The sequence below is a fragment of the Coturnix japonica genome, chromosome 1 (assembly GCF_001577835.2).
Source record: "Coturnix japonica isolate 7356 chromosome 1, Coturnix japonica 2.1, whole genome shotgun sequence".
Taxonomy (NCBI): Eukaryota; Metazoa; Chordata; class Aves; order Galliformes; family Phasianidae; genus Coturnix; species Coturnix japonica.
Genome location: NC_029516.1, coordinates 33,112,436 through 33,125,317, shown reverse-complemented (window position 1 = coordinate 33,125,317; position 12,882 = coordinate 33,112,436). Strand labels below are relative to the sequence as shown.

The window sequence follows — 12,882 nt, the reverse complement described above, 5'->3', positions numbered from 1 at the left end:
GTCCTTCTTGCTGCTCTGAAAGGCGGGCAGAGGGTGAAACACTTCTGGAATCCTTCCACTGCTGCTACTCCAAAAGTTAGCTCCCACAGAACTCGAGTCACTGGATATCTTACTCCATGTGTGAATTGCTCCTAAGTAATCTGTGCTTAGGCTTGCACTGCACTTCAGTTTTTGTCTACTTCTCTCACATTATCTCAGTTGAAAACCTTGTAGTGGTCACAGAGATGGGAGAAAAGTCATTCTCACAGAAACACTTACTTCAACTTGCTTAATACTGTCAGAAGAATTCCTCATTTATTCCAATGTATTAACCAATAGTGCTGAAGCTTAATATGCAGCTAAGGAGATGAAACCACTGAAACTACGAACTGTTGCTGAGATCATTGGTTAAACATAAAGCATTGAAGCCCTAATGCTTTACCCTTCCTATTTCCCATTTCCTTTCATTTAACTCTTATCGTGAAGAATTTCTAAAACCTGGAGTTTTAAGGTTTATTAATCTCATACGGAGTTATTAAGAACAAATGATGTGCAATAATGAACCATTTCCTTTCCAATTTATTTTACAATGTATAACATGAATTCATGTTCAGTGCTCCCTACACTAGCTGAACTGTGTATTTTCTCATTTCTTTTCAAGCTGTTGCTCCAAATTTCAGCTTTCTAGCCCTTTCACACAGTTAGCTCAAGAGGCCATTTGACTTGTTGCTGGGACTCCAAGAGATAAGGTCCTCTGAATGTCAGATTACAAAGAAAAGGGGGAGAAAAAAAGCTAGGTAAACATATCTCACAGCTGTCCACCCACAGTCTTCAACCTGTGCCGTTTCATGTGACACACCTAATCCACCATGATCTCTCAGGATTCACAGTCTGCAAACAGAGCCTGTTGTTACACCCTGATCTTCCTGATCTCCAGATCTACTCTTTCTAATGAATACTATGAATTAACAAAACCTGGCAGAAGGGAAGTGTTCCCTCAGCATTCTGGCTTATACTGCACCTTGTACTGTACCACTCCTTTAGCGAAAGTGCAAGGAACAAGTTGGCATGACCCAAGTAACGGCACTATTTGGAACAAGTACACATACAAGAAGTTGTTGAGCTGTCCTTCACCCACTAATATCATCACTGGAACAGGCTGCCCAGCGGAGTGGAGTAGAGTCTCCTTCTCTGGAGTGGAGTGGAGTCTCCTTCTCTGGAGATATTCAAGTCCCACTTGGACGCCTACCTGTACAACCTAGTGTAGGTAACCTGCTTTGGCAGGGGGGTTGGACTTGATGATCTCTAGAGGTCCCTTCCAACCCCTACAATTCTGTGATTCTGTGATCATTTTATGAAGAGTTACAAACTCTAGGACTGTTGCTTCAATTCTGAGCTTCATTGCTAAGAAAAACATCCAGAGGAGAGACAAGAACACCTTCAGACACACTTCCTCATCTAATAGTCAGAGCAAATATCTGCATAAAAGCCTAGCACAGACCCTAAGGCTTGTTTCTCACCACTAACTTGTGGTGAGAAACAACTAGCACTGGTCCAGCATTGTTCCACTCTCTCCAAAAATAGAATATTTCACTCCCTAGGACTCCTGCTGAGAAAGAGACCCAGCAGAGAAGGCCTAGAGTTGTGATGCTGCTTAAAGAAAGCCTCCTCAGACATTTCAGCTGAGGAGGGGTATAAGGTCAGCAGCAAAAGTCCCAAAGTATCTGCTAACAAGGAGAAATCACATCTCCAGAGGGATCTCAGAACTTGTGCAAGCTCTGAAACCATGAGCGCAGAAAGGTGCTGAAGAAGCAGTGACAACTGGCAATGCTCTTTCCATATCTTCATTTCAAGGAAAAAAATGCACTATTTCTTAGCAGTCGTATCCCCTTAAATGTTTGTTTTTAAGGAGAGAATAAAAAAAAACACAGGACTTCATTCCAAAAGTAACAGCACCCACACTAATTTTCTATGCTTAAAATAAATATTTAAACTCTTGCATCCATTTCTGAAAACTGATTCAATAACCAGATAGCTAAGACTTGTTTTCAAACATCACAGTTTCTAACAGCAACACTGCATTTAAACTCAATGTTCTTTTCATCACATAAATGCAAGGGGACTCCCAAAAGCTTTTTTGGCTCTTAATGCATTTGCTTAACCTGCCTTGCAAAAAGGAAAAAGAAAAAAAAAAAAGATTGTAGGCATCAGCACAAAAGTGGTGCAAGTTCTATTCATGTCAAGCTGACAGACAGATCAAAGAAGAGAAATAACTCAGGGAATTTTAAGTATCTATTAATTTTGCCACTAAAAATATATCCAAACTGAAGATGGCTTTCACAGTCTCAAACAAAATCTTTGTCAAGTACAGCTGAGCATCGCCTTGTCTCTCACTGAATTTTTGGCAGTGAGGGCATATAGAAAGAATTTGTCATAACTACAGATTAGTTGAGTCAATACTGGGTTACCTGCCAGAAGTCTGTAAACACATAGCAAATTATATGAATATGTATTTGGTAGGGTGGAAAAAAAGGTATATTAAGCAAACATTTGTGAGCACAGATAGCAGCTTTTCCCTGCACAAATGAAAGTCCAAGCAATTTACATTGGCTTAGTCTTGAAATGACTTAACAGATGTAAAGCTCACTCTAGAAATGATCACTGATAGGCATAATTTCTGTTCTCGTGTAGGTCCTAAATTCATTGCAGATGTATTGTTACATAGATCTGCTCATAAGTTAATATGTTTCGCGAGAGTAGAAAAAGTAATCCTATAAAACTTTTTACATACTAGAAATGTAAAATGTGCTGTTAGACTAATAGTTTACTGTATGAAAATGGATAGAAATTATATATTTGTAACAATTATGGCCTACTTATTCAAGGGAAGGAAGAAAATCCTTTAGTTAAAGAGCAGTATGGGGTTTTTTGGGGGGAGGGGAGATAATCTAGAAGCATCCACTCTTTTCAGCATCTCTTTAGAAAGCTCTGTGATCAAACTGTTTTACTTAGCACTGCTAGCAGGTATCATATTCAATCAATGCCACAATTGGCAGAAAGTTCTCTGTAATACACAGAAAATACAAAGCTTATGGATGGAAACTGAAGCAAAGTCATCTCGTCAAAAACTAATCCAAGCAAAATTTGAAGACAAGGTCGAACCTAAGAAACAGATATATTGGGGCAGGGAATCCCTTTACACAATAATTCCCCCAGCCCTAAAAAGCAGCTAAGGGAGACTGTGGCGTGCATTACTACTTGCATTTGATTTTGACACAGATGGGCACGACTGCAGAATCAAAGGCTCTCTGGAATCAAATCTTTCCCCACAGAAAATGATAGTCCTAAATAGCAGTTTTTGACTAGTAAAATATTAACATAGTTTAACACCAACAAATTCTGACTTAATTCACGTGAATGTACTCATGCTGACTTTTAGGGGAACATACACATGGAAGTGAAGGTAGCCCACAGACCTAAACTGTTTGAAAGTAATGGCAAATGTACCCTGGGCTTTCTGTGGTGTCAGGATTGGCCCTATAAATATATAATTCAGCCGTACTTACAGAAACATAATGGCAGATCACCCAAAAATATCTCAATGAAAGATTTATGAAACCATATTCAATGCAGCATTCTGATGGCATTTGATAGAAAGATGACAACAGACATAAGAACCACTTCAAAAGCTGTAGCACTAAGTAATTGAGCCCTAGGCAGACTTAGCTCTTTATGGATACCAGACGTATTTTATCTTACTTCCATACTTTTATCTAAGCATACAAAGAAAATACTCAGGAAAATGCTGGGTGGGAGAACTAGACTGAATGCACGTCATATGCTCAGTCCTTGAGCCTGCATTTAAAACAATTCAGATTAGCACATTTGTGAATATTAAAGTGGGATCTTTTCAGCTCTGCATGAACAAACATTTTTAGACTTTCCATAAGATGATGGCATTTCGGGTATACATAGTAGATAACAAATATAATTTTCCTTCTGGAAGCAAAACCATTCACTGAAATATCCCAGACAAGCAGAAGACAAGTGTACAGTTTGAGGACACTGCTCATTACATGTAATCAGTCTGGTTTCTGCTTGAAAGCAGAACCTGCTGGCTTTCTTCTCTGGGTGTTCCCACCAACCCACAAGAGGAGGGCTGGGTGTGCAGGGCTGCAGTGATGGTTCCACTCTGCAGCGCAGCAGGGTGCTATGATGCTTGAGCTAAGGAAACCTGGAGCTGGCTCACCCCAACAGCGTTACGCATCATAGCCAGATAAACAGCTAGCTGCTCTCATGGCGCTGTACAAGGCAGTAGGGCCTTCCCACATGCAGACACCTGAATGTTTTTCCATGGCGCTCTCCAGCTGCCTGGGCATCATGGAAATAGAGGGCAACACTAACTCCCTGTGCCTGTGCACTTTCAGCAGACATTCCCTCAGCCCTAAGTGACACCTTGACACTGGCAAAATGACTTGCCATGTGCTGGGCTCCTTCACTTCTCCACATACCTATGTGCTGCTGTGGGAGGACCCTCCGGTTGGAGGATCTCCAGTGCAGATGACTCATGTGCCAACCACACTGCTACAGAACCTTACAGATTTAAGTATGGAAACAAATGCGATAGAAAAAACACAAAGCATTGTAAAATTTACTTTGTTAATTTGCTCTGACAGCTATATACGCCTCTGGAAATACTTTTTGATGTATTATGGGAAGCAAGCAGTATGGTGTACAAATAAAGCCTTACTAGCATGAAACCTTCACAGCTCTGAACTGTAGAGGAATGCATTTTTACAAATGAGTTTCCCGTGTTTATGTGCTAGAAGCAGAGAAAAATCAGCATAGCTATGTCAGTATGAAAGACAACTACACACATTCCAGGTTTATCTCTTTCCTTCAAAATATAGGTGAAGGCACAGGGAGAGCCCAAAAGAACAGCAACATACTCTGAACCTTTTTCCTCTAACGTTTGTTGCTTTTTCTCCATTTTCTTTAAATATTTATTCCTGTAAGTTATGCGCTTTGTTAGTAGTTATTACCCAAAACACTTGTGCAACTGTTGCTCACTGGAAGCAACAATTTGTCCCAGTTACATATGGTCTATAAAAGACTCTTTATGCCCTTTTGTTAATATATTTCCAACTCGAGGTCAAAAGAGAAAAATATGCAAAAAACCTTATCAAAATTCATAGATTGCTTCCACCTATTCCTCAACCGATCTCAAGTGGATGCAACACTGAAATGGTAAATGGCTGCTATTTGTGTGCATTCCTAAATTCTGCAAATTCTTCCTGAGCTGTTTAGTCAAGGACCACTTTCATTACTGTTGTAGCAGAGTACACATTCTCTGTGAGCTGCTGAACTACCAGCAAAGATTACTATTGCAGAATCTGCATTTTCTTAATGAAAATGAAGTTGCTTCTGAAAATAAACAAATGTAATTAGCAAGCCACTGCTGTGTGAAATTTGCACCATTCTCTTGTTAACCTATATGTCAAAACGTATTACTTGTGTGCATGTAAATTTGTATTTGCAGTTCAGTAACCTCGCAGATCATGATCTAACCACTTTGGAAACATAATCTTACAAGAAATAAAAACAAATCCAGTGCCTTGTTGTAGTTTGTTATTTTATTAGAGGTTTTCTCTTCAGCACTTTTAGCTGCTTAGGGCTTCATCTTCATAAACTGCATCCTATCTTCAAGGAGTCATATTATTTCCACAACAATTTTTAATTGCTTCCCCGCTCGCAATTAAGTCAAATTGGTCCTCTCTTCCATCTAGCTTCCTCAGTACAGGGTTGGGCCCAAGTACACAAACATACAAACATATTATTAAACAACATCATTTCCAGTTACTTGTGGGTGCAAAATTTGGCCTGGTAGGGCAACCTGAAATCCTCACACAAAGAGCTCATCGATCCAAGCAACTGCTAGAATGCATTCTGTATCACCTCCTAAAAGGAGATGAACTCTCCTTGCCTCATAAGAAGAATGAAATGTTTCATTTCCAGATGCAACTCATCCCATGATGACCTGCTTTGCCTAGAAACTAGATAAAAAACAGAACTTTGATATTTAATGTTTTGCAAGCCAATATTTTATACCACCCTTCACAAATTAAAAACAAACAAAAGAAAGAACAATTTCATAAGCAGCAAATCAGCTCCCTGCCTTTGCAGCTCTGGCTGGGAATATGATTTCACCACCACCTAAATTACTTCTCCTACTCCCTCACAGAATGTACAGCAGCAGAATCGCCTTCTTGTACCTTCTGCTGATCAGAAACTGCAGGAACTCACACACTCGAACAGTGATGCTGGTTGATAGAGATGGATCTATTGAATCCTGCTCCCCTCCTGCACCTGGATACAGCTCATTTGTCCCCTCTTCAAGCAGTAGACCATGCCAGCTATACAGCATCGGGTCCACTTTTCCTGACATACAAAAAGTCTTTGAAATACACAGACTCCCACTTTTGCAGGGAGCACGTTCAAAACTAGCTCAGCTCTGCAGTGTTACTCTTAACTAAAAGTCACATTAGAGTTGGAACTGCTCATTTGCCCTGTTCCCCAGTCTGACAGTACAGATATCCTCTCTCTTTCTTTTTTCTTTTCCAGTTCCAGTTGGAAAGTGGAAAAAGCTCAGGGAAAAAATGCATGCACAAAGTTACAGAGCATCTTCCTTGTGATGAGTAACTACATAAACCAGTGCTTTTCAATCCAGAAAAGGAGACAATGAATGAGGCAATTTTGCGAAGTCAATGTGGCACAGAGAAAGAGTATAGCTATGACTGATTATTCTCTCTTCAAATAAAGAACAAGGGCTGTCTAGACCCTGAACAAAGACTTCCACAAACACAGTCCCCACAGAAGACATCCAGTGCCTGCTTCCGTTTTATCAACAGAACTCTTCACATTCTCCCTGTAGTAACTTCTCTGAAGTGCTGGCTTATTTTTATGTAGTACAGTCATTTGTTTTTGAGATACAAAGCTAGTTAGGCATTGCTGCTGAGATTTTGTTCTTGCACCATGAATTGCCAGTGTGATGACAATGAAAATGCACTGCAAGAGAACACTGCACTACTCTAAAATACTGATCCTTGGAATCTACAGTTTTTTCCCTCCTTTAATATGGTTCAGTGATATATGTACTGTACTATCTTTTTTGCTCACCTTTCTGCTCACCTCTATAGTTACACATGCTGGAGGACAGACCTGACATCAGCACTTCAGTTATTTTATCAAGAATGGTTCCTTAAAATTTGGGGACCATTATCTGTTATTTATTAATATTATCCAGAGCAAAACCAGAGATTAGAGCATGGTAAGAGCTGCAGTCTGTGTGCTCAGCAACACCTCACCTATCAAAGAAGAGCAATCCAATTCTCCTGATTCAAAACAGAACAGACTTGTATGACTTTGCAACAACTGAGAAGACTACAGTGTTCCATCACCCTTGTTCTCTGTTTCTTGTATCACTTCAGATCTTGCTTTCAGGCAATTTCCAACATATAAATATAGGTATCTTTGCCTGGTGAAAATCAGGAGCAGACACAGCCCTAGCCATGTGCCTTTACTTCCCAAATGATGAATAATATGGATGTCAGTATTTCCAGTCTCGTGCTATCTGTTAGGACAATGTCTGGATCCTTCATATATATATTTTATATACATTCCTACCTTTTACACTGGGAACTGGTTCATCTTCCCTAAGTGACATGCAACCCAGCCAAGATTCATTTCATGACTCACTTAAGGCTGTCAAAATTTACTCGAGGAGTTTTTACATCATATTCACCCTCAGTAATTCATGCTGAAGCTCTTTTATTAATAAACTACAGGCACAGATGGAAGCATCTCCTTTATAAGAAACTCCATTATGTTACCACTGGACTTAGGTTCCACGCTCTGCTCACACCTGGCACTCGTCACACAACATGGCATAACATTTGGGATACAGAGAAATGTTTGAATGTTTAAGCTCAGAATGTTCAGTGAATGCCACAGCTCTTCAGCTATGAGAATAGGTTTTAGGTGGGCAGTACATTATTTTTATGTGGCAGAAGGCTTCAGCAGGGGAGCTGTCTGCAGACTGAGAACAGTGGTTAGATTGTTGTCTGCCATTTTGCTATAAATGAGGAATATTCAAGAAACCTTGTATTTTCAGATTCACATTAGGAATATTCAAAATCTGAAGCATTTTTGTAGTTTTCTTCTCTGCTCCATTTACTTCTTTATGGAGGAAGACAGTTACCCAAGTCACAAGCTGTACTTATGGCCTAGCACTGTTGATAGTACCTCTGGGAAATATTATCTGTTGTTTTGAAGATGAGATCACAATTTGTCCTCTCCAATAGGATATCTACTCAAAGTTGCCACATGCAACACACCCTTTGTCTTCAATGCTCTTGTTTCTTCCATTCTGGTTGTACCTCAGTAAACAGCGTGTAATTGTCCTGAATCATGTGCCAGTTGTTCTGCGTGGGAGAAGAACTAGAATGAAGACAAGAGAACTAAACAATGTAGACCTTTGAGGTCTATCAGCAAGAAATTATTGGAAAAAACTAGCTGGGACTAATTAGTCCCTGATTGTCAGATTCTTGGATGGAAAGATTTGGTGATAAACTGCATATGAACCACAGACACTGTGCTAACCGCTTCTTTTCTGAGTGGAGCAAACTGACTGATGGCAATTGACTTTTACATACACATCCTCTCCTTACTACCTTGCAAAAGGCAACTTAAGCTGTGCTGAAAGAACCCAACAGGAGTTGGGAGTCATTCCTGCCATCAGTAAGAAAGAAAGAATTCCGCTTATCAACATGCAGCTTTACACAGACATCTGCTTTCCAGCTCCCAAGTCCACAAATTACAAGGTTATATCAGAATATAAACTGAGGAATATTTTTTGTATCATTTTCGTGGCAAAACCTTATGTCACGTACTGTTAAATGTGTTGTCAATTACATATTATATGAATTAGTTGAAACACCTCATGTCGAGTCCCCCCCTTCAGCTTACAGTTTGAGAGCTGGGAGAAAAGACAGACTGTTTTCACACGGTACTAAAATAAACAGAAAGACCAGACACACTTGAAAAATCAAACTCAAAACCATTTCTTAGAATGTCACACAGAATAGCACAAGACATTAGTTATGATGATAGTAATTAGCACCCAGATGTACTCAGTCAATATTATATTTCCTCTGCTAGTAACTGCATTGTACCACAGGAAAAGAGAAAAAAAAAAAGTGGATTGTAAAAATATTTTGCCTTGTTTCAGTAATCTGTCTCTCAATCACTTGTTTTTTCTTACTCCCCTATAACACTGTAAGTGCAACAGCACCTCTCAAAACTACTGCATTTGTAGTCTTTAAGATCTTCCACTATTCCATTTTTCAAGGCAAGAGAGCTTAAGTTGGCAATCTGACCTTGCTCCAATCTGACCGGCAGACTTAAACAAGAAGATGGGGTACACTCAAACCCCTCTCTTTTTCAGCCCTCTTTCCTTCAAATGTCTCCCCTCCAGCTGACCAGCACCTCTGCAATGCTCTCCCATTTAATCCCTGCCCTCAGTGACACTGCACAGAGGTGACTAATTGCCACTTACCAAATTGTTCTGGCCTGCCCAGGGACCAGGCTCCTGATTGCTCTGCATGCACCATGCCAGATCTACAAAGCCACCCACACATTTCCTTTGTAGCTCAAGACTGATCATACACAAAGAGCAGATCTATGAAGGCAGATACACAGTGGCTTTTCAGAGCAGAATGGAGCGGAAGATTAGGAAATCACCTGTAATAATTCTTCCCTTTCTAGTCTGAATTCCTAAGAGGCATTTTCTTCTCTTCCAGAGCTGTTGTCCTCCCTGGAAGGGCTCAGCTGTTAATGTCACTATCTTTTGAAACAGGTCATGATAATGGCAAGCTTGTTTTGGGCATACTGCTTCAAGCTCATTAATATGCATGTTCTCTCTCCATTCATTCATTTCTCTATTTACTTTGAAGTTGCCTAGCTGGAACCTGCATTGCTTTTCTGCATTAAGACTCTTGGCTGGCATTTTTCAGCTTGCTGCATCTGGTTTTTGTTGATCCTGTGTTGGGGCTTTTTTTCTTTTCTTTTTTTTTTTTTTTAAATCTAGGTTGGAAATGGGACAGAATATTGCAAAAGTCAGTTAATAGCACAGCAAGTGACATTTGGTGCCCGACTGAATGCATTTCTTGGCCTCCTCACCCTCTCCACTGAGAGCTGTTCTTTCTACTTGCTCTCAAACTGACTTTGTTTACATTGCAAATTTTAGGGTAAGTTACATCTCTGTATTTGTCAAGCTCCTGCCTCAGGGGAGAATAGCTCTTCATTGTGCATCTACAAAAAAATAACAACACCTGGGTTACCATAAGGCTCTCTTCTAAATGTGTCTTCCACCTGAAAGAGCTATTTCCAGCATGGGAGGAGAAATCAACTTTGACTCAGATATCAAATTCTCAGTATGATAAGGAAAAGTGATTCAACTGTCTTCTTTTATTTTTGGCTTTGTGATTCGGGAGCAGTTCATTGTTCAGATGACATAGTCAGTCATAACTGAATTTCTGTGAGGGGGAAGAGTAAAAGCATTTATGTAATATTCAGAGGTCATTTTATATTAATATCTCTCTCGAACAGATTAGTCCCAACCTTGTTTGTTGCCAACAGGCCCATGCCTTTGTCATCTAAAGTCATTAAGGGGTGAAAGACTTGGACATACCATTTTCCTCAGAATACCCACAGAAATAGCCAGTTAGCTGGTTTCTCTTGAGGCTGCAGGTCATTATAAGGTAGGTCTGCTTCCCACCAAGTCCATTCCTAGCAAATTTGCAAATAGACACACAACCTTCTTGAGTACTCCCTACAAACAACAGTTTCTCCTCAGCAGATAGCCATTAGAAAAGCAAAGAACACATCCTGAAGCACGCGAGAGGAAGAGGACAGGAACAAAACCTCAAGCCTGTCTAAGCAGAGAGTGGAGCTGTCTGATTATATAAATTCGCCAGCCTCTTCTGGAAGGCTACAGGAGAAAAAGAAAAACGAAAGAAAAATAAAACAGGTACAAACTCCCTTTTCAGCAGCAGACTCTAAGACACTGCTAAGCCAGTGTATCAAAGTTACAACAGCTTAATGGAGCTTTTTTTGAATCTGCTTTTAACAGTGTCCAGTTACATTGATGAAATACAAAATTCAGCTCACAGCCACTGACTGAGGCAGTTGACCATAGCCTAGATCTACTGCTGCTCAGTCTTGGCTTAGTAACTAAATATTCTCCAACAGGAGCAGTAGGAAGGCTATAAAATCATTTTAAAATCCATCACACACCACAATGCAGTGAGCATCTGCAAGATTGATAAGTGAATGCAGGTACAGCAATTCTAAGAGCTAAAGTGGCCACCTGTGGAGGAACTAACAAAGCAGAGCTGAGAGCATGCACCAAAATATTTTCTTCTTCTATTTTTTCCCCCCCAAAAAATTACCTCACATAGTTGCTTTCAGTACCTTAAAGCAGATGAAATCCATCTCGATGAACCCTTGAAACCGAATTGTTATTCCATAGAAATAATAAAACTGATTACCCGAGGATTAGTGTGTTTAGCTTTGCTCCTAATAAAAACAATGGAAAAAGACCAGAAGCTCTGTGATTGTCACAGCACAGTCATTTATAATTTGAACCAGATCTGGTAAAAGAATGCATGTCACTTCATCCACCAAAAAGGATAATAGATAAGAGAGAGCATGCTACAAAACAATATAACTCACAGTGGCTAATTTCTGTACATCTTCATCAGATGCTCCCAATGAAGCAAGTCCTATCTCTTGTGAAAACTGGGCAAACTTAGGATCAGCAAGTAGAGGCACATGTCCCAAAAGTTCATGGCATGTATCCCTAGAGGAATGGAAATGAGAAGAGAGCCATTACAGGAATAAATGCTGTATTAATTCCATAATTAATTTAACATAAAACATTTCACATGGGTCAGACCTCTACTCAAAACCTCTTACCACAAAACACGTTTTTTACATTATGGTTCTTTCCTATGCACAGTTCTACAAAAAGACATGGGTTTATTTCTATTAAATGTATTAAAGCCACTTTTTCCATGATTTCCCCATTGTTTACAGACTAACTGGGAAAGAACATTCAGTGTTGTCTTCCAGGCTTAGTTGTCTTAAACGTTTACAGCAATTCTATACATATAAATCAAGTTCAAAATCCAACACAAATTCTTCCTTTTCTCCATTCCCCCTTCCACATTCAGGTACAGCTCTACAACCAAACGTTTTGCAACTTCTCTGCAGAAACGTGGCACAATAATTACAAAGGTATCTGCTATGTCTAATTTTACATTTTGCCTTGACTTCCTACTGTAATCAGTGGTTACTTTTCTTATGAAGTCCAGTTCTCACCAAGCAGGTTTCAGAAAAAAGCAGATAACCTGTCTTGTTTCAAGGAAGAACTACTGTCTTTACCTGTAAGTGCATTATTAGTCACAACACAGTGCAAATACAAGTCTACAAAAAACTGCTAACCAAACAAAAGTGCACATGCATCATCTACAAAAGCTCTCAAACAATTCTGAAAGTTTTGGTGCATTTGTTCACAGAAAATAATGGACTTGGTAGTAAAGTTCACTTTAAAAATCGGATCTGACATCTCCTTTGCTTTTGTCTCTTCAAAGACATTTCTCTTGGTGTGTTGTTTGTTTTTTTTTTTCTTTTAAGCTGTAAACAAATGTTTTAAAGGCAGGGAAAAAACACCAAGTTTTTTGCTTTCTATCAAAAAATCATCCAATTTGTCTTTTATGAACTATTTTTGTTCTAAAAGACACAGAACCTGACACTTCAGATAAATCATAAACAGAAAAACAACGC

At 39.5% G+C, this 12,882-nt stretch overlaps 1 protein-coding gene across 1 annotated transcript in view; it reads right to left on the bottom strand.

The window, feature by feature from the left end:
* TPH2 (tryptophan hydroxylase 2) overlaps positions 1–12,882 on the bottom strand; it is a 49,199-nt gene that overhangs the window by 15,386 nt on the left and 20,931 nt on the right. The window contains exon 8 of the mRNA XM_015855789.2: positions 11,770–11,896. Within this exon, the coding sequence (XP_015711275.1) occupies positions 11,770–11,896 (127 nt within the window). The remainder of the gene's footprint in view (positions 1–11,769; positions 11,897–12,882) is intronic.